This window comes from Piliocolobus tephrosceles, chromosome 8 (assembly GCF_002776525.5).
Source record: "Piliocolobus tephrosceles isolate RC106 chromosome 8, ASM277652v3, whole genome shotgun sequence".
Lineage (NCBI taxonomy): Eukaryota > Metazoa > Chordata > Mammalia > Primates > Cercopithecidae > Piliocolobus > Piliocolobus tephrosceles.
In genome coordinates this window covers 32,064,858-32,087,786 of record NC_045441.1, presented here as the reverse complement: position 1 = coordinate 32,087,786, position 22,929 = coordinate 32,064,858, and the positions used below count along the sequence as shown (strand labels likewise).

Sequence of the window (22,929 nt, the reverse complement as noted above, 5' to 3'; positions counted from 1 at the left end):
CTCTTTTCTTTCTTTCTTTCTTTCTTTCTTTCTTTCTTTCTTTCTTTCTTTCTTTCTTTCTTTCTTTCTTTCTTTCTTTCTTTCAGTCTCACTCTGTTGCCTAGGCTGGAGTGCAGTGGTATGATCTTGGCTCACTGCAACCTCTGCCTCCCGGGTTCAAGTGATTCTCATGCCTCAGCCTCCTGAGTAGTTGGGATTACAGGTGTGTACCACCATGCCCAGCTAATTTTTCTATTTTTGGTAGAGATGGGGTTTTGCTATGTTGGCCAGGCTGGTTTCGAACTCCTGACCTCAGGTGATCTGCCCACCTTGGCCTCCCAAACCCCACCTTGGGGTTACAGGCTTTAGCCACTGTGCCTGGCCTTTTTTCTTTCTTTCTTTGTTTCTTTCTTTCAGACAGAGTCTCTGTTATTCAGGCTGGAGTGTAGTTGTGCAATCATAGCTCACTACAAGCTCAAATTCCTGGGCCCAAGCCATCTTCCTGCCTCAGCCTCCTGAGTAGCAGGGACTACAGGCATACGCCACAGTGCCCAGCTAATTTTAAACATGTTTTTGTAGAGATGGGTTCTTGATATGTTGCCCAGGCTGGAACTACTGGCTTCGAGAGATCCTCCTGCCCTGGCCTCCCCAAGTGCTGGGATAACAGGTGTGAGCCACCATCCCCAGCCTGCTTTGTTTTCCTAAGGTCAGAAAATGACTACAGGACTGATTTTTCCATTTAAAACCAAAATGACATGACTCTAATTTCCTGGCATTTGACCCCTTTGGTTTTATTTAGTTTCTCGGGGGTGTGTGTGCGTGTGTGGGCACATGTGGTAAGGGGCGAGCGAGGGGAGAGAGAGCCCCTGGTGGCCTGCCTCTCCCCAGACATGCTGTGACAACTCTTCCATAATTGGGTAAAACCCAGTTTGTGGTAGGGACTACTTTTAGGATTTCTTTTTCTTTTGATATTGATAGCTTTCATCATAATTGTAAATGTGAAAACTTCAAACATTTAGCTCTCCAGACAAAACAAAATAGATATCCTCAGAAAATAGTTTTCAGCAACTGGTAAACAAGCTGCTCTCCAGCGCTGCAGTTTGGGAATGTACCCTTGTGGGTTTCCTTAAAGCTGTGATTGAAAATTGTATGTTTTAGACTGAATTTGGGTTAATAATCAGCTAACCCTCTCTCTGCAAACACTGGAGACTTGATGATAAAAAAAATGTAGCAAGTTCACAGGAAGGGCTCAAAGGACGAATTTACATTCATCTCTAGATTCCTTCTCTGCTGAAAACGGATCATTAACAAGGTTGTCAGAATTATCTGAAGGTAACAAAAGAGAGATATTTGAATTGTTCAGTATTTTTATAATTAAAAGCAGGCAATAAACATCATGTTCAAGAAAGGCTTGTGTTAAATGATGGTAGATCCATGTGATAAAATATTACAGAAAAATGTTAATGGTGTGGAAATTGTCTACGAGGCACTAGGACATAGAACCATAGACAACACGATCTAATGTCTTTATGTTTATGGGTACCAGTGTCTCCATATGGGGAATTATGCTTTTCCATCTCTGTCTGTATTCTGCATTCATTACTTATTGTTCATATAGCAATGTGCCGTATAGCGATGTTTCAGTCAACAATGGATGCATAGGCAATGGTGTTCCCATAAGCTTATAATAGAGCTGAAAAAGTCCTATCACTTGGTCATGCCATAGCTGTCATAACATCATGGTATAATTGCTTAAAAAAAAAAAATAAATTTAGACCAGGCACGGTGGCTCACGCCTGTAATCCCAGCACTTTGGGAGGCCAAGGCAGGTGGGTCACGAGGTCAGGAGTTCGAAATCAGCCTGGCCAACATGGTGAAACCCCGTCTCCACTAAAGATACAAAAAATTAGCCGGGTGTAGTGGTGCGTGCCTGTAGCCTCAGCTACTCAGGAGGCCGAGGTAGGAGAATCACTTGAACCCAGGAGGAGGAGGTTGCAGTGAGCCGAGATCATGCCATTGCACTCCAGCCTGGGAGACAAGGTGAGATTCCATCTCAAAAAAAAAAAAAAGAAAAAAAAAATTGAACTAACCCAAATGCCCATCAGTGATGGAACGGATAAAGAAAATATGGCACATATACACCATGGAATACTATGCAGCCATAATAAAGGATGAGTTCATGTCCTTTGCAGGGACGTGGATAAAACTGGAAACCATCATTCTCAGCAAACTAACACAAGAAGAGAAAACTAAACACCGCATGTTCTCACTCATGAGTGGGAGTTGAACAATGAGAACACATGGACACAGGGAGGGGAACATCACACACAGGGGCCTGTGGTGGGGTTGGCGGGTGGGGGAGGGAGAGCATTAGGAGAAATGCCTAATGTAAATGACGAGTTAATGGATGCAGCAAACCAACATGGCACATGTATACCTATGTAACAAATCTGCACATTGTGCACATGTACCCTACAACTTAATGTATAATAATAAAAAATTTAGTGTAGCCTAAGTGCGCAGTATTTATATTCTACAGTAGTGTACAGTAATGTCCTAGGCCTCACCATCACTCACTCACTGACTCTCCCAGAGCAACTTCTAGTCCTTCAAGCTCCATTCACTGTAAGTGTCCTATACGGGTATGCTATTTTTAAAATCTTTATACTGTATTTTTACTTTACCCTTTCTATGTTTAGATATGTTTAGAGGCACAAATACCATTGTGTTACAACTGCCTACAGGATTCTGTACAGTTAATATGCTGCACAGGTTTGCAGCCTGGGAGCCATAGGCCATACCATATAGCCTAGGTGTGTGGTAGGCTGTACCATCTAGGTTTGTGTAAGTGCACTCTAGGATGTCCACAATGACAAGATTGCCTAATAACAACATTCTCAGAATGTATCCCTGCTGTTAAGTGATGTATGACTGTAATTAAAAAGTTTATGTTCAAAGTTGTCTGAATTTTACAAACTTCCAGCCAAACCTGTGACCAAGTGCAGGTTATATTGAACCAAGAGGAAAATGACCGATTTTAAGAAGCAATGCAGTGATTACTCTCCCCAAAAGCAAGCTTCCTGAATGAAGGTTCCTGCATGTCACCAGAGCCAATGAAATGACTTTTGCCATCAAAGAAGCTTGCTGCAAAGAATGACTAAGAGTGACTTCTGCTTCTAAAGTGAGATGCAGGTCTCTCTTCCCTGTTAGACTCTTGCCCTTTCCTGAGGCAGTCACTGTCAAGCTTTTTTTTGGGTGTGTACCTTCCAGAAATTTTCTATGACTAATAATTTTCTAACCTGACCAAGATAAGATGGCAAAAGAAATGAAAAGTATGTGCTCTGCTTATCCTTCCTTATTGATGTCAACTTATATTAGGAATTGCAGTGTAAACAAGGCAAATGTGTTACCCTTTTGTGATTTCTTTGCTAAGATGGGATCCAGTATTCATAGCACTCCACTTGTCTGTGACCTATTCTGGTCACACATTCTGAGGCGAGGTAAGTCCTACTTTGCTGGTGCTTGAATATATTGCAGACAGATGTGCCTCCGCATTAAAATGCAAGTCAAAGTGTCAAATAACGATCTTTTTATGTATAAATCCTCTATTTGTAATAACTGCTTTCAGGAATCTGTCTGAAAATTTTCCAGGTGAGGTAAAGGACAATCCAAAAGATTTTTACCAACGTTTCTATTAATAATCTGCCATTGGGGTTTGGAGAAAAACATTTTACCATTTAGGATCCTTAATATAGAAACTCACTTTAATTTTGTCCTTACATGCAATTTATAAAAAATCAACTGCTGAATAACACTCAAGAGAATGGCTTATGTTGGTGAACAGAAAATACCCACACTTGTAAGTTGTAGTCTAAGAAATACCTATAGCTTAATTCCCTGTTGCCTGTGATAAAGGACACAGAAAAACAATGGATTGTGGAAATAACCCATTGATGATTCCTGAGTCTCATATTTCCATCTGTTGAACTGTCATATCTAATCAGATATCCTGCTATTTTCACACACATTATCAACTTGCCTAAAGACAAACCTGCCATCCTCCCTTCCTGCCTTTCCTACTCCTCTTAGCTCTGTGCTGTTAATGGGACTCATAGTTACGCGGTCCTGAAGACGTGGAATCAAGCCCCACATACTTTGAGAATCACAGAGCTGGAACACACGTTAGTGGTCACCCATTTGCAGAGGAAGCTGGGGTCCCTAGCAGGGGAGGAATGAACAATGATTGATACCCAGCTCTTCTGTGGGCATGCTGGAGCTGGAATGCCTGTCTGCAGACTGAAGTCCTAGTGACTTTTTCCTCCACACCCCCTGACTTTCTTGAGGCTTCTCCCCATGGGCTGCCCTTTGTTTTCTCTCTTTGTCACCTCATCGCGGCCTCATCCCCTTCCATCTGATTGTGGCAGTCATCTCCAGCAGGCCTCTCTCGAATCCCTCTTTGCCACAGCCCTTCCTGTTCTTGGCTTTCATAGTCTTCTTTTACAAATATAAGTTTGTGGCCGGGCGTGGTGGCTCACATGGGTAATCCCAGCACTTTGGGAGGCTGAGGCAGGCAGATCACTTGAGGTCAAGAGTTCGAGACCAGCCTGGCCAACATAGTGAAACCCCGTCTCTACTGAAAATACAAAAATTAGCCAGGTATGGTGGTGCATGCCTGTAATCCCAACTACTTGGGAGGCTGAGGCAGGAGAATCACTTGAACCCAGGAGGCAGAGGTTGCAGTAAGCCGAGATTGTGCCACTGCACTCCAGCCTGGGTGACAGAGCGAGACTCTATCTCAACAACAACAACAACAACAAAAAAGAGTTTGCATGGATGGCTGTTGGGAAACCTGGGCTGTGGTCCTGAACTCCCTGTGTGAAGTGAGCTCTTGGTATTTCAGTTTACTAGACTGTAAAACAATGGTTCTTCACTGGGGTAATACTACCATCTATGGGTGTGTGGAAATGCTGGGGGGCTGTTCTGTTTTGTTTTGTCATAATGACTAGGGAAGTGGGGGCACTCCTGACATTTAATGGATGGGGTCAGGAAAAAAACGTCCTGCCATGTAATGGGACGATTCCACACATCAGAGAATTGTCCTGCCCCAAATGCCAAGAGTCTTTCCTTATCTCTCAAAATGTGTTTTAGAGATTATTTTACCCTGAAACAATGGGTGATTCAATTACTTTCCTCAAATTCATTCAGGGGTCCCTTAAAAAAGTTCCAACTCTTCCATGGAGCACTAAAGTTTTCTGAAAACCAAGGCACAGCAAGTGGGGACCTGCTGCTCAGCTCAGACTGAACTAGTCACTGTCTCTCTGTGAGCCTTTCTCAATCCGACCTCTGCACCTTTGCTTAGGCTGTGCTCTGTAAGGCTTCCCTTCCCCATCCTTTGTAGCTATTCTACCAGTTTTCAAGTTCTAGTCAGGTACCTTATTTTATTTTATTATTTGTTTTGTTTTGTTGAGACAGAGTCTTGCACTGTTGCCTAGGCTGGAGTGCAGTGGTGTGAACACATTTTGCTTTAGCCTCTACCTCCCAGGCTCAAGCCATCCTCCCATTTCAGCCTCCCAAGCAGCTGGGACCACAGGCACAAGCCACCACACCCGACTAATTTTTAAATTTTTTGTAGAGAAAGGGTCTCGCCATGCTGACCAGGCTGGTCACAAACTCCTAGGCTCAAGCGATTCTCCCATCTCAGCTTCCCAAAGTGTTTGCATTACAGGCATGCCAGGTACCTTATTTTAAAAGACACTTTTCCTTGGTTTCTTTTGAACTTTTGTGGCACTTATCCTAACATCTCTCTTGCCACTCAACCATATTCTGATTTCTCTTGTTACTTAACTCTGTATGTATTTTTGGCCTGGCTTCAAAAATGGAATACAAACTTCTCCAAGGCAGGGATTGTCTCATACTTTGCATTCCACAGTGCTCATAGCAAGCCAAGCATGGAATCAATTTTCACTGAGCAAAATCACATCACAGCAAATGCAGTCAACATTTCCTACCACCCACTCCCCTCTATTTTGATACCAGAGTCCCTCTGTCTCCTTGTCCCTAGGCTGAGGGCTCTTGCAGTGGGAGGAACCACATATTTATTTTCTTAGGGGCTGAGTCTTTGTTTTCTCTGGTGCACTGCCTCTGGATCAGATACCCTCTGCCTCTTGGCTTCTCTCTCTGTTGCTTTTTTTAGTGTCCCCTTGTGTCAGTCAAAAGCTACCAGAAGAGAGAGGATGGGCACAGGGATGGATGAGGTTTGGAAATGTGACGAACAGTCAGGGTGGATGCATTAGGAAGCAGACAGATGGCTATTGCACAGCAACGCCCTTTCATCGTATGTGTTAGAGTCTTCCAGCTAGTTATTTATTTATTTGTTTTTGAGACGGAGTCTCGCTCTGCCGCCCAGGCTGGAGTGCAGTGGCGCTCTCTCGGCTCACTGCAAGCTCCACCTCCTGGGTTCACGCCATTCTCCTGCCTCAGCCTCCTGAGTAGCTGGGACTACAGGCGCCCGCCACCATGCCAGGCTAATTTTTTGTATTTTTTTTAGTAGAGACAGGGTTTCACCATGTTAGCCAGGATGATCTGGATCTCCTGACCTCGTGATCTGCCCACCTTGGCCTCCCAAAGTGCTGGGATTACAGGTGTGAGCCACCGCGCCCGGCCCCAGCTAGATCGTAACTGATACAGATGGCACTTTGCCATACATGTTATGGCAAATGATATTAATGATTTAAATGATATTAAATTCACTCTATTTGGGCTTTTCAATCCCATCAAACACATGTTTTAAAACAGGTAATGCAAGTGGTGTCCATGGTTTCAGTCTTGTTATTTCAGTTAGAAAGGTTTTAAATATTTACATTTCAGATTAATTTCTTGTCCTTGTAAGAGATCTGTATTTTAGGGAATTCATCTTGCACAACTGAAGTTTTTGTTTTATTGGCAGTGAATCTGTCTGCAATACTCAGCTACTTTATTACATGTAGTTACCCTATGTGGATACTGAAATTCTCTTAATGAGATTAAAGAGCTTGAACGTTTTAAGTAAATTTAAATGGTATATTCAAATTCATGAAGAATTTTGAATTTATTCCCTATAATCTCAAGACAATCCACCTTGTAGTTTGTGGAGTGTTACAGGAATGCCACCAGGGAGAGAGACTATGCATGTTGAACTGGGAAGCTGGGGCATTGCTTTCTGTAGTCTGTGAACACATCTGCATCTAGCAAATCCTGACACCCATGTAATGCTCAGGGATGTGTAGTACTCCCTTTCTGCCTGGTCACATGCACCTTACGTATATGAAGAAAGAAAGATTTAGCATGCTTTCAGCAGTCTCCTGAAACAATGATACTTAAGACAACTCCATGAAAACAAAATTCATTTTATCACACTGGCATTAAGCCATGAGTGCCACTGGTTGGAAACAGTTATGTTTCTCAGAGTATACTGAGGACTCCTTCTGAAAAAGTGGTAAATAACTAGTGCCGATACATCAACAATAGGCTCTTCCCTTGAGACTTATGTTTGCTATCTGGAGGAGGTGGCTGCAGGGTGAATGGTTTTTTTTTTTTTTTTTTTGAGGCAGAGTCTCGCTCTGTCACCCAGGCTGGAGTGCAGTGACGCAATCTCGGCTCACTGCAAGCTCCGCCTCCCGGGTTTACGCCATTCTCCTGCCTCAGCCTCCTGAGTAGCTGGGACTACAGGCGCCCGCCACCACGCCCGGCTAATTTTTTGTATTTTTAATAGAGACGGGGTTTCACCGTGGTCTCGATGTCCTGACCTTGTGATTCGCCCGCCTCGGCCTCCCAAAGTGCTGGGATTACAGGCGTGAGCCACCGCGCCCAGCCCAGGGTGAATTGTTATCTTCCCAGTTTCTCTGGAGAGAAACTCCCTGGCTGTCCCTGGAATGACTCACTGTGGGATATAAGTATCTCTCTGTTTCTCTCTACATATATATATATACACACACACCACACACACGCATACACACACACACACACACACACACAAACTCACTCACCTACATACACATCTATTCCTTTCCTTCCTACACCATGTTTTTCATTTTTTAACCTTATTATAATCCAATTCTAAAAGCTGTTTTATGCAAAGTAGTTCTCAGAGACCACATCTCTTGAGATCCTGGTGGTTTCCACAAAAAGAAGGCACAGATACTTGGGAAATGTCAGTTAGGACTTAAAAAGAGATTTGCTCATGATATTGTCAGGAACTGATCAGGAGCAAACAAAGAGCTATGTTTTGAGTTTTGGCTCAAGAAAGAAGAACAGGAAGAGTATTGGATATAGATACTAATTCAGAAAAGCAATGAAGTGATGCTTAGCCCTTCATGGTAGCCACAAAGTGCTGCCAAGGAAAGAGCACATGGTAGAGTGGGAGTCCAGTAGGAATAGAGCACCACTTCCTGTGGCCTGGTTAATTTCCCCTAGTTTCTAGTCCATGGATACATTATTGAAGTATTTTCTAGGATGTTATGGAGAGGTAGAAGTTTAAAGTTAGTCAGACATAACATAGCAGTTCCATGTATTCACACGTGACAGGCCTCAGGAGGCACAGCTCCAGCTATAAGTGTAGGGATCTCCCGACACTGCATTTTCAGTTTCCTTTCAACTAGACAGGTTTTTAGTAGTGGTGATTGTGTGGGACAAAAGGCAAGGCAGAAAAGGTAACTGAAGACAGTTACCTTTTACCGAGTAGCTGGGACTACAGGCGCCCGCCACCACGCTCGGCTAATTTTTTGTATTTTTTCAGTAGAGACAGGGTGAAGGTCTGGGGTGTTAAGTGGGCGGCCCGGTCATCATTCTTCTACAGAGCAGGGCGCATATGGCTTAGTCTCTTCCAGCGCAGGCAACCCTAGATCCTAGCCACTAAAGAATTGTTCTGCCCCCATGGAAGAGGCAGAGACTGTGACCGGTGAACAGTAGGGTGGGGTGTAGGGAGGGTTACCTCTCCAGCGCTGTAACTTCGGAGCCTCTGGAGGTGCTGTCGGTGAGTTAGATGATTGGGAAGACGACCGTTCTGAAGAGGGATTCGGGGGTCAATGAAAGTGGTAGCTCGACTGTTGTGGTCCACGAAAAAAGACTGCAAACAGACCAGTGAAAAAAGCACCATGTGTGAGAAAAGGCCAAAATGGAGTCAGTAATATACAGGAGTGCTACAGGGCCCAGGCCTCATGTTTATTTCTGTCCAGCCTCCCCTACCCCCTACTTCCTTTTTTAATCTACTCGAAACTCATCTATCTAGTTCAGGCTAAAGGAGGCTGCACAGCAGGAGGTGAGCCACGGGCGAGTGAGCATTATTACCACCTGAGCTCCACCTCCTGTCAGATCAGCGGTGCCCAGATTCTCATAGGAGCGCAAACCCCATTGTGAACTGTGCATGTGTGGGATCTAGGCTGCACATTCCTTATGAGAATCTAATGCTTGATGATCTGTCACCATCTCTCATTACCCCCAGATGGCAGCATCTAATCACAGAAAAACCAGCTCAGGGCTCCCACTGTACATTACGGTGAACTATAGGATTATTTCATTATATATTATTATGTAATAATAATATAAATAAAGTGATAGTAAATGTAACTTGCTTGAGTCTTCCTGAAACTATCCCCTACCCTCCCATCCATGGAAAAATTTTCTTCCACAAAACTGGTCCCTGGTGTCAAAAAGGTTGGAGACCACTGATCTAGGTGGGGAACAGGACACTGTGCCTGTTTGCTCAGTAGCTGAATGAAGCAGTATCAGTCATAGATAAGCACTTTACCTGGTTCATGGAGTTTCTAAGTGGTGACTATAATACTTTATTCAACATGGCAAATGACAGCAATAGAGTCTTTACTGGGTTAAGATAATACTAGTAATTAATTCGTAGAGTATTTTATTTACATTTAAGATAAATGTTCTTTTTTATTACAGAATGTGTATATTTTCACGGAGAAAAAAACTTTAAAAAGATAAAAAAGTAGAAAGAAGATAATAAAAATCACCCCAAATATCAGAGTCTAAAGATAGTCACCAAAATATTTTGATTTTTTCTCCTCAGTTTTTCTTTTCCATACATACAAATATATTCATATTTTCTCCACATTTTTCACTTACTATTTTGTAAGTATTTCCCTAAATTATTAAGTATTCTTTTAACAGAGAATTTTAATGACTACATGATATTAAGTTTGATGGAAGTATAACAATTAATTTTAGTACCCTTAATTGTTAGACATTTGACTTCTTTACTGTTTTAAAATAATGCTTCAATGAACACTTTTGTTTTTTTTTTGAGACAGAGTTTCACTCTTGTTGCCTGTCACCCAGGCTGGAGTGCAGTGGCATGATCTAGGCTCACTGCAACCTCTGCCTCCCGGGTTCAAGTGATTCTCCTGCCTCAGCCTCCCGAGTAGCTGGGATTACAGGTGCACACCACCATGCCCAGCTAATTTTGTATTTTTAGTAAAGACGAGGTTTCTCTATGTTGGTCAGGCTGGTCTCAAACTCCTGACCTCAGGTGATCTGCCTGCCTCGTCCTCCCCAAAGTGCTGGGGTTACAGGCATGAGCCACCACGCCCGGCCAAACACTCTTGAATATAAATCCTTGTGCCATGTCTGATTACTGTATATATTCCAATATACGGCAACATTGTTTTTTAAATTTAAAATTATCTCTCATAAAAAAGAAAGTTATTACCTTTTTTTTTCCAACAAACCCTTTGTACCATAAGATAACTTTTTAATTACTCTCTTTTCAATGAACAGTAACATTTGGTGAAGTCATACCAGCTTTAAACGACCTCAATCAATGCTAGTTTTAGATATTTTTAGGTTAACCTGATAAAAGTAGTTAAATAAATTTTACACAGATTTAGAAATTATTTTTGGAAGGTGTAAGCTTATAATTTCAACTATTGGATGCCATTGTAAATAAGCAGTTTAAAGAGCTTTATAAAAACTCATACGGGAAGTGGTTTATTGAGATAAAAATATACCACCCAGGAAAAAGGTAAATAACAATACTTCTAATATCATGCGAATCAATATTTGTGACTTGCAGTAAAATTCCCCAAGACAGCAACCCATACAGATTCAAAAAGGGCTGTATGTTCAATTGGAACTGAAGATAATATACCCTTGAAAAATTGGTAGAGGACACAAAAAATGACACTAGTGATGTAAAAAATACAAGGAAATGGAATGAGACTTAAATGGGAATGGGAAAAAACAAAATGCATCAACATGCATTTTAAACACACAAGTGTAAGCTAAACTAATAAATATTAAAAATAGACTTTTCATTATTCAAATATGTGCTGAGATGTTTATACATTAAATTAAATAGGTTCCTTATATTTGTGTATCTGTGGCAATTATTTGGTATGCATTTCTAAAGGTTGAATTAATTACTTGGTTAAAGTTAGAAAAATATTTATGATTGTTGATCCATACTAATAAACTATCTTCACAGCAGCTGTTCAGATTTATCATGTTACCATTAGTTCATGAATCTTCCTCTTTATAATTCTCTCACAAATACTAATTTTGAAAGAACTCTTAGAAATGTTACATGGTAAATAATGATGAATTACAATTTCCCAGGGAATTTACAAAAGAAAAACATTTTCTTATAGGCTAACTAGTCAATTCCTTCCTTAGTGTATTGCCTGCGATGTCTGTTCCCTTTTTTGTTATTGTTGTTGGGATGTTAAAGTTTTCTTATTTATTATCCATGTGCTAAGTTATACATCTGCTTTCAAATTTGCTTTTGATTTTTGTTTGCTTTATTTTCTAATACACTGAATTTTTAATATTCCTATGTATTCAAATCTCTCAATCATTTCTCTCCAGGGGTCAGTTAAGTGTTTAACTATATTTTTCTAGCTTTAGGTGAGTTAATCGTTAACACTAAATCTTTCACCTTTCTGAAACTTATTTTGGTATAATATTAAGTTATAGTTTGATATTTTTTATCAGAGAGCTCATTTTTCCAAATCATTCATTTCCTATTGTTTTATTATAAATACATTTCTTATAAATACTACTGTCTGTTTCAGGATATTTTATTTGTTCCAATGGTCTGAGGCTTTTCACTGGTACCGCACTATTCCAATTATTAACGTCTGTAGGGCAAGTTTCCCCTTTCTTTTCCAAGATTTTCTTACATATTCTTGTCTGTTTGCTTTCATTTTTCCAGAGGAACTAATATGAATTGTATTAAGTTCCAAAAATAGTTCTATCAGGATTTTGTTTAGAATCACTTTGAGACTGCAAATGATTTTGGAGAGAATTCATTCCTTGTGAGAGTTTGTGTAGCGATTTCCCATTTCTGAACATGTCTATTAAAGAATTTTCTTCTTAGTACAGTTTTGTAGTTGTTTTACTGAAAGACACATCTTTCTGGTTAAGATGATTTGTAGGTATTTAATATTGTCTATTTAATACACTATTCTGAGTGCATCTTTTCCTATAATGTTTTATAACCCTTCATTGTTGGTACTCAGGAAAGTTATTATTTGTGTATTTACTTTTTGTCTGCTCATCACATTAAATGCTTCCATCAAATAAACGACTCTTTGAAGTATATCCTCTTTGATTTTTAATTGCAAATCATGTTAATTTTGTCTCCTTCTTTAGGAGGACTCTTTCGTTTTTACCTCCTGTTTTGTAATATTGGTGAGTATTTCTAGAACAACGTTAAATAAGTGGTGGTTGAAATCTTTTCTTATTCTTGATTTTTAAGGGAAAACTACTAGGCCCAATTGTACAGTAAGATGTCCATTGTTTTAAAGGAGGCTTTATTAGGTCACGAAAACATATTTACATTCTTAGTTGACCCAGGGTATTTGTTTTTAAAATATAAATGTGTATTCATCACACCTGTAATCCCAGCACTTTGGGAGGCCAAAGCAGGTGGATCTCTTGAGCTTGGAAGCTTGAGACTAGCCTGGGCAACATGGCAAAAACCTGTCTCTACCAAAAATATACAAAAAATATACAAAAAAAAGCTAGGCGTAGTGGTGCGCATCTGTGGTCCCAGCTACTTGGGAGACTGAGGTGGGAAGATTGCTGGAGCACAGGAAGTTGAGGCTGCAGTGAGCTGTGATCATGCCACTGCACTTCAGCCTAGGTGACAGAGCGAGACCCAGTCTCACTAAATAAATAAATAAATAAATAAGTAATTTTTATCAAGTAATTTTTAAAAACATTTCCTAAAGTAATCAACTGAAATTCTCTAATGCTACTAAGTCTTTGAGTATACCCTTTCTATATTTTATTAAGTATTGTTCACATGTATTTTCAACATTTCTCAGCGGTTTCTAAGTATTTATTTTATTTTAAATCCAAGAGTCATCTAAAACATTGCTTTTACTTTCCAGCTGGCAAAGATTTTGTTTTTATGATTGTGCTTACATTTACCTACAATTCAGTTTTATTGCTTTATGACCACAGGATGTGACCTGATTATATTCTGCTTTTTTGTTTTCTTTGGAGTGTAGAATATCACTACTTACAAAAATAATCATGAAAAGAAGTTGTCAACTCTATTTTGGGGGGCCCTTTTTCTTTTTTGTTGTTGTGGCAAAATATATGTAAAACGATAATCATGTTTAAGTGTACAGTTCAGTGGCATTAAGTATAATAAATTCTCATGATTGTGCAACCATAGGCACTCTCCTTCCCCAGCACTTTCTCACCTTCCCAAATTGAAACGCTGTATCCACGAAACAATAACTCCTCATTTTCTACTCCTTCAAGCCCCTGGTAACCTCTGATCTACTTTCTATCGCTATAAGTTTGACTATTTTAGGTTCCTCATCTGAGTGGAATCATATAACTCTTGTCCTTTTGTGTCTTGCTTATTTTACTCAGCATGATGTCTTCAAGGTTCATTCATGTTGTAGCGTGTGTCTGAATTTCATTTCTTTGTAAGGACAAACATTTCATTGCAGATATATACCACATTTTGTTTGTTCATTCATGTAAACTTTATTTCTAATAAAAGAATCAATGTTTCATTCACGTAAAGTTATATTGTTTAAATCTCAAATTATTTTGTCTATTTAATCTGTCAAACTTATGGATGGAAAACACATTTTCCTACTACAACTGTATTTCTTTCATCTCCTTTCATTTCTCCTTGATTTTTCTTTATTTAATATAATATGTTATTATTTGGCTCATAAGGTACATGATTATTATATCTTTATCTTAATTGTGCCATTGATTAATATTAAATATTTCTTTGACCCCCATTTATGGATTATGGTTGAAACTCTCCTTTGTATTATATTAATACTGCACCACTGGTTTTTCTGTTATTGTCTTCACACTACATTAATATTTATTCTTTTATTTCTAAACTTTCTAAATCACCTCTTAGGTATGTCTTTTTGTAAACTGGATCTGTTTGTTACCAAAGCTGAAAGTGTTTTCCTTTTGGTACATAAATTTATCATGTTTCCACCTATTGCCTTAACTGTCATGCTTGGCTTTACTTACTTTTTTACTTTACTTACTTGTTATCTTACTTTTATTGTTTCCATCTTCTTTGCAGTTTTTTGTGTTTTGTCATACAAACTCTATTTTGTTTGATTTTATCTTTTGAAGGAATTTGGAAGAGAAAAATTCTATTTTAAATGGTACAAACAGTTGCCTTTTAAGCTTGTCAAATTACTATATTTAACCTTTGTTTTTTAAATGATCCAGTTTTATTCCCCTTGAGCCCAACTAGTAACTCAGCATAACCTTCCTTCCCCTGCTCATCTTCCCTCTTCGCACTTTCTTACTTTTTTTTTTATTCCAGTCTGGTGATATTGATCCAGACTGTTACTATACAACTATTCCATTTGTATTATACAGCTTTTCACATATTTTATTTAGACTTTTCCAATATGTTTTAAAGCATTTTAACAACAATTACTTTTATTTATATGTATGTATTTGATTGATTTAAATACTCACCACTAGTCCTTTATATACCATCATTTTTTCACTATAAATGTCGTGCTTTGATTTGTTAGTGATCCATCTGGAGAATGGCTTTTGGTGTTTCATCAGTGTCTTAGTGTGTTTGTGTTGCTATGCAGGAATACCTGAAACCAGGAAATTTCTAAAGAAAAAAGGTTTATTTGGCTCATGATCCTGCTGATTGGAAGACTGGGCGTCTGGTGAAAGCCCCAGGCTACTTCCTTCCACTCATGGTGGAGGGTGAAGGGGAGCATGTGCAGAGATCCCATGGTAAGAGACGAAGCCAGAGAGAGTGCGGGTAGGGAGTGGGTGCCAGGCTGTTTTTAACAACCAGCTCTAGAGGGAACTAATAAGCAAGAACTCACTCCTTGCTGCAAGGATGGCACCAGTCCTTCCTGAGGGATCTGTCCCTGTGACCCAAACACCTTCCACTAGGCCCCACCTCCAACACTGCTACAGTGGGGATTAAATTCCGGTGTGAGATTTAAGGGGTCAAACAAATCATATCCAAACTATCAAACCGTAACAATCAGGATGGGTAAAAGAGTAGAGTAAGCTCTGATTTTGCACATGAGGTTGTTTTTCTGTTTTCACCCATGAATGACAATCATTATCTGTATTTAGGACTACTGGGCTGCAATCTTTTCTCATCAATATTTTGGAGTCATTGCTCTGTGGATTTCTCTAGTTTCATTTTTAGGATGGGAAATTTGAAGCTTGTCTGATTTTTATTCTTTTGTAGGTAACTTTTATATTATCATGGCTGCATATTAATAAGATTTTTAAAGAATTTCTATTTAAAGACATTCCAGAACATGTGTATATAATGTATTTTAATTACCTTTCCTGTAATTCAGTGAGCCCAATTAATCTGCTCACCTAAATAATTTTAAATCAGCAATGTTTTAATTTTAATATTTAATATAATTAACACTAATATTTAATTATTCCTACTGTACCTAGTATTCTGGTTTCTTCCCTCAGGTAACTCTATAAGTCATTGGTGCAACAGAGATTTATTGAGTGCCAACTATATACTAGGCATTATTCTTGGCCCTTGATGTTTTATCAGTGAGCAAAACAAAGATTTCTATTCTCAAAAAACTTAAAATCCTGCCACAAGAAACATACAATAAGCAATAAACCTAATAAATGTGTAAGTGACATGGGGGAGCACACGGTCTAGGGGTCAGGGAAGGTTGTGGCATTAACTTGAATGGTTAGGATAAGCATAGAGAAGATAAGTTTTTTCTTTTTTCAGTTTTTGCTTTTTTTTTTTTTTTATCGTCTCCTCCACTGATTGAAATCTGGTCCCTTCCTTCTGCTTTAGGGGCTGTTTCCACGTTCATACGCCATATTGGTGATGACATTTCACACAGCATCAGTGCTGCTCTGTTTTATCCCTATGCTATTATCATTACCTTTTGCTTTTCCCTGCAATCTTAAAACAGCTATTTTCAGACTACCTATGTCTGTTTCCTCTCAGCTTGTTTTCTGTTTGTGGCTTTTTCCTCTTGGTTAATAACAGAAGTCATGTGCTCCTGTGCCATTTCATGGATGATGAATAGACGTCTTTTAAACAGTTCTATTTTCCAAAGAAAATTATACTTTCTGAGAAAGAATATGCTTTCTGAAAAAAGAGACATGCTTTTTGTCAGACCAAGATTCTGTTTGCTTCTTGCAGTAGTGTCTCTTCCTAGGCCCCTTCTCATTTTATTCATTCATTCCTTAGCAGAAGCTGCCTTGGTCTCATGTCTGCTACAAGATAGGACCCATGCCCTACCTCTCTGATGGTGACTGCCTCCCTCAGCTCAGACTTGGAATGAGGCGTAAGGCACACATGCAATCTCTATTAAATTGGGCAGAAGGCTCTGTCCTCCTTTCTCAGAATCTGAAGATGGCAGATGAGTCAGATGCCAGTGTGTTCTTTGCTCCAGTCCTCCTGAAGCAGCAGAGCTCTGAGCTCCTTGCCTCTGTCCCCTTTGTAGAGATGACCATGTATTCAAAGACACCAGACAGCTCTGCCCAGCCCTTCTACTTCCTACCAAGGTGGATAATAAAAGCAAAGGTTGCCATGTTTGAATTTGTAGATAAAGCAAGAAGCAGATTGTCCAGGGTGAGGGGCAAGGACCTGCTCTGGACAGCTATGAAGGTGGCTTTTGCATAGTGAGCTATGGCCACCCCATTGTTCAGGGAGTTGTGTTCCTAACTCTCAGCCTCCTGTGCAGCATATCCTTTCCAAGGGTGAAACCTGTAAGACACAGTCCTAACGTGTTTTTCTTAATCTATTCCCCTTATCAATGGGCTTTGGCAATGAGATATTCTTTTATTTCCCCCACTTAACAATCTTGATCTTGGATTATTTTGGGAGACATTAAGAGAAAGAATGGCAGATACTACTAATCTGTCACGATATTATCAATCATTCCTTCATGAACTTATTAACTTATTTATATGGTTGTAAAATCATGAAGGCAACGTAGGCATTATTGTTGCTATTTTAAGGCTCAGAAAGGTGGAGTGACTTGCACAGGGTCATGTATTTAGACTGAGATGGACTGGTCCATGTATTTTTCCCATTACCCTCCTTTGTTCCTCTCTGACCACCCTATGGACTGTGGTAATACATTGCAAGTCTAAAGCTACTTTCCCCAGCAATTCACTACATGGTATGCCTCTTAGACATTCTGTCACTATGAGTGTGTGTATGTGTGTGTGTTCAATTAATAAGAAATAGGTGAGACTATTTGTGTGTGTGTGTGCATGTGTGTGTAGGCACACAGCTAGTTGGTGTCATAACTGAAAGTTTTCTCATTTTACGGTCAGAATTTTTCTTTCTCATGTATGATATCTTCTTGCTAAAGAGAATTAGGGGGAAGAGCTCTTGCCAAAAATTCTCTCATATGCATTCCCAAATGGAACAAAACTCTCAGAGTGCATCTCAGCCTCTGTGCTTCCCTGCTGGTGTGATGACCAGGGGATGTCACATTATCTGCATGTGTACCATGGAGAACCAGGGCTTATTATATTGGGAAGCCTCCTTGTCATTCCGCTGGGCTCCCTGACATCCTTATCCTGGTACAAAAACTGCAGTCATGGAAATCCAAGACTCAGCAAGCTGTTCACATTGGTGTGTGCTGTTTGCATGATGAACATGGTGGTGTCGTCTTGGCATCCTGGTTAAGCAATAAATGTAAACGTGGCTACCCGAAACCCAGCTCTGATAAGCCACTCCTTTACTTTCTGTTCTGGCTCAGGCTTCATTTTCTCACCCTAATGCATATCACCAAGTCCCCACATACAAATCATTGCCCCTCTCCCAACAGAGGCCACGTCCAATCAATGAGAATGTCCCAGGAAGCAGATGCTGGCTACAGTGGCTTTTCTACTACACAAGACATGCTCTTTCTCCTCCCCTAATTCATCCCTGGTTACAGAGGAGCTGGTCCTAGAGATTCATTTTATGAATGGACTTGTAATGAGTCCCCCATTCTTTCCCCACACACTCCAGAGAGTCCAGGTTCTGAGGCATGCTAAGGGGTTTGTAGGAGAGAGATGCAAGGCTTTGAGGGGATATTGATGCCAAATCAGCTCCATTTGGGGAACATGGCTTTGCAGGCTCACATTCACAGAGGAAAGGACACGTCACAGACATGACTGCAGGCAAAGCTTCTGGTTCCTTGGACCAGAAAGAGGGAGGGGTTCTTTCTGGTAAAGTTCATAGAAGGTTACACAGGTTCAGTTCTAGTAAATTACTTGGCCTGTCTTTTGAATACATTGAGATGGCTGATGAAGATTAGGAAGAAACCTTCTTGTTTTCAGACTCAGCTGGTCTTCTAAAGCATGGCCAGAAAGGCCCAGTTTGGGTTAAGGTCACACAGAAGCAAACTGTAAGCCAGGGAAGATCACATGGGCCCAGCACACCCCACCCTGCTTGTTAGGCTGTTTTACAGAAAACTTAAGGTGTATTAGGGAAATCACAACAAATCCTCTAACAGTGTCACTGCATTTAACCAATGAGTTTATCCTCTGAGAGTTAGCTGTCTAAGGAGGCAAACAACCAAACGTTCACTGAACAGAATTCGGTTCCATGTTCCAAACCTAAATTTAAAAACATGTAGACAGTGGTTCTTAATTAGGTGTGACTTTGCCCCCCCAGGGAACACATAGCAATGTCACAACGGTTGGCATCTAGTGGCGTGAGGGATAGGAATGCTGCTAATGTCCCGTAAGGCACAGGGTATTCCCCTGGCCTGGCCCCCTTCTCCCCACAGTAGCGCTGAGGTTGAGAAGCCCAGATGTAGATGGTCATCACCCTCTTTCCTGCTGGCAGCCAACAGCGCATCTCCCAGACATAACTCCTCCCTATACCCTCCTCCTCACATCCTCGCTAATCTTCACCTTGGGGAAGGAGCCTGTTTGATGAAAACCCAGCAGGTGGGTCACACTCACCTTTCCCTGCTGGTCCGTTTTGATCTCCCAGCCCCGGGGCAGTTCCAGCCGAGTGTCTGCGAACATGTTGATGAAATTCACCAAGTCCCGGTTGTGCTGGTAGCGTTCAAAATTGCGAGCATCCCGTCGGACTTTCAGAATCATGTGCTTTAAGCAGGTGCTACTGGTGAAGACTCGGTAGGCACTCTGAGACGGGTCAGGGCAATGGGGTAAGGAGTGGGGAATGAGGAAAAACACAGAGCAAGCACACCATGAGCACACTAACACTGCTAAGTATGATTGTGACACAGCGGTTTATTATGAGTGTGAGGTAGAGGCCTCAGAAAATGAGCTCTTGCTCAAGAAGTAAATGCCCAGGAATTCGAGACCAGCCTGGGCAACATAGCAAGACCCCATCTCCACAAAAAATTTTTAAAATTAGCGGGGCATGGTGGCATGTGCTTGTGGTCCCAGCTACTTGGGAGGCTGAGGTGGGAGGATCACCTGAGTCCGAGAATAGAGGCTGCAGTGAGCTATGATTGTGCTGCTGTTGCACTCCAGCCTGGACAACAGAGCAAGGCTTTGTCTCAAAAAAAAAAAAGTAAATGTGCATTGAATCATGCCCCCTTGGCCCACATGGACAATCTGTGACACCCGTTCTACCTGAGGGCTGCGCAGTACGGGATGCGGCCCACCACTCATCTGTGTGACTCCACACGGTTTTCTCGCTGTCTCAGTCACGTCTAGCTCTCCTTAGTCTCCCTCTACCCGCCTGAACCTCACTCCTCTCTCTCCTCCATGCTCCCTTCTCTGACTGTTGAGGTCTGCCTTTGGTCTTCCTACCTGTCTAAAACGGGGAGCATTAATTTAGGGCCTCTGGGGATTGAAGGCTGGATGTGAGAGGTCTGTCATTTCTTTGAATCCTATGTAAAAATGTACGTGTGTGTGTGTGTGTGTGTGTGTAGGGAGGTTGGGGGATGGGAAGAGATGAAGAAAGACATGACAATGTGACAGTACACAGGGCTGGTGTGAGTGTCATGTCTTTCTTCATCTCTTCATCCTTCATCTCTTCACCGGCCGGGGCGCGGGTGAAAGGACAGACCACATGTAGACAGGGGGTTGGGCCAGTGGCTCCTACTGGCCCAGGGCCACCTGCACCCAGAGCTGGGGCATGGCCATGTGCCACGCGCTTTCTCCCTGTGGCCCCCACAACACCTCTGGGGAGCTGCTTGGGATCGAGCCACTGGGTATCCCACAGGCTTCTCAGAAATAACCTGCTAAAAACTGATATCCTCCTCTGCAGCCACGCCCTCCATCACCCAGTCAAACTCCAGCTCCAGCTTAGTGTGGTCACTGCCTCACCCAGGTGCTCAAAGCAGAAACTACTTTCTTGAGTTATCATCTTTTTTTTTTTTGAGATGGAGTCTCGCTCTGTCGCCCAGGCTGGAGTGCAGTGGCCGGATGTCAGCTCACTGCAAGCTCCGCCTCCCGGGTTTACACCATTCTCCTGCCTCAGCCTCCCGAGTAGCTGGGACTACAGGCGCCCGCCACCTCGCCTGGCTAGATTTTTGTATTTTTTTAGTAGAGACGGGGTTTCACCGTATTAGCCAGGATGGTCTCGATCTCCTGACCTCATGATCCGCCCATCTCGGCCTCCCAAAGTGCTGGATTACAGGCTTGAGCCACCGTGCCTGGCCTGAGTTATCATCTTGCACCCACTCGTGATCACAGTGGACCTAAGTGCTGCTGAGTCCATGAGAAATGTCCTTGAATGGAGCCATTCCTTGCCACGCTCCCACCCCTTCCTTAGGTCACAGCCAGATCATCTCTCACTCAGCGGTTGAATCAGCCTGTGTCTTAACCTCCTCAGCTCTGTCTCTCTCCCTGACACTCTGCCAGAGAAAATGCATCATCAACTTCCCTGGTCAGGCAGCCCGAGTGCTACTGTTGGCTCCTGTGACCTGCTGCAGTAGATCCAGGCTCCTTTACATGAATTACCAGGTGCTCTGCTGCCCAGTCTCCAGTCCCTCCTCCTCTCTCCCTCCTGCCAGTCACTCACACTCACCACCTTGGACTTATCCCCCAGGCCTCCTCGTGGGTGCATCCTTTCTACAGATGTCCCTCTGCCTGGACTTCTTGTCCACTTTCGACCTTCAGGACTCAGTTCAGCCACCTCCCCAAGAATGCTCCCTGGCGCCCCCAGAGCACTCTGTCCTCCCTTAGTCTGGCCTGGTCCTGTCACACTGGGCTGATCTTTTTCACATCATTGCTCCACAAAATGGGATCTCCTACTGTTTAGGTGTCACCTTAATCTGTCTTTGTGACTCCAGCACCTAGATCTGAGCCTGAACCGCAGAAAATGTTTGTTGAATGGAAAAATTAATGAATATAATGATATCATGCCATTGCTTTCTTGAAAATACCAAAAAAAGCAATGAAAAAACTACATATGTAAAATCATATCAAATTTAACTTCAGTGTGATATTTAAAAAAACTGTATCAAAAAGAAACCCAGTTATTTACCTAGAAGAACTCTGCTTTAAAATTTTATCAGTGAAAATGAATTTATAAAATGATTAGGTTGAAGGGAATCTGGCCGATTCATAATCTTGCTCCTTTAAAATTTTAATAATAACAAAAACAGGTTTGCTTCCAAAGTACTTTCACTGACATTAACACATTTGAGCCTAACAAAAACCCAAAGAGGCAACAGCATTTCCAAATCTAGCCTTTGTCCTTTTTGGGAGACTCACAGATAGTCAAAAGAGTGGACTGAGCTGTCTTCTTTGTTTTTTCTTGCTTACGTTAAAATTCTACCCTTTTAGATCTATCAGATGACTTTACAAAGCTGTGTTTTGGGTCTTGCCAAGCCAGGCCACTCCCTCCGCATTTTAGGGCACTCACATAATTGGCATGCAGCACAGTGAAGAACTCGGGGTTGGTGATGAACTTGACCGCTGGGGACTGCAGCAGCAAGGTGATTTTTTGTGAGTTAACCGGAGAAAGTGACCCTTCTCTCCTTAGATCTGGAAAAAAAGAAGTTGGGAAAAACGCATTTCAACTTCTGTACTTTGCTCCTGATGGCAGCAGCACCCAAGCCTTCACCCACACGGCAGACTGTTGGATTTAGGCCAAGTGTCATTACTTTACATATGTCAGTTAAGAATCATCATTTCCTAGCAGTGTTTCTGCATAACTTCAGTAAGGCTCAAGTCCTCCAACATCTCTTCCCTTTTATCACAATGATTTTCTTTTTCCTTCCCCTTCTTTCCTTCCTCCCTTCCTTCCTTTCTCCTTTCCTTCCTTTCTCCTTTCCTTCCTTCCCTCCCTTTTTCTTTCCTTCCTTCCTTCTTTCTTTTCTTTCTTTCTTTCTTTCTTTCTTTCTTTCTTTCTTTCTTTCTTTCTTTCTTTCTTTCTTTCTTTCTTTCTCTTTCTTTCTTTCTTTCTTTCTTTCTTTCTTTCTTTCTTTCTCTCTTTCTTTCTTTCTTTCTTTCTTTCTTTCTTTCTTTCTTTCTTTCTTTCTTTCTTTCTTTTTCTCCTCT

At 41.4% G+C, this 22,929-nt stretch overlaps 1 protein-coding gene across 1 annotated transcript in view; it reads right to left on the bottom strand.

Moving 5' to 3' along the window:
- HECW1 (HECT, C2 and WW domain containing E3 ubiquitin protein ligase 1) overlaps nt 1-22,929 on the bottom strand; it is a 254,817-nt gene that overhangs the window by 74,704 nt on the left and 157,184 nt on the right. Inside the window, exons 13-15 of the mRNA XM_026456391.1 lie at nt 22,292-22,413; nt 19,408-19,593; nt 8,948-9,082 (exon numbers count right to left, since the gene is read on the bottom strand). Coding sequence (XP_026312176.1) covers nt 8,948-9,082; nt 19,408-19,593; nt 22,292-22,413 — 443 coding nt within the window. The remainder of the gene's footprint in view (nt 1-8,947; nt 9,083-19,407; nt 19,594-22,291; nt 22,414-22,929) is intronic.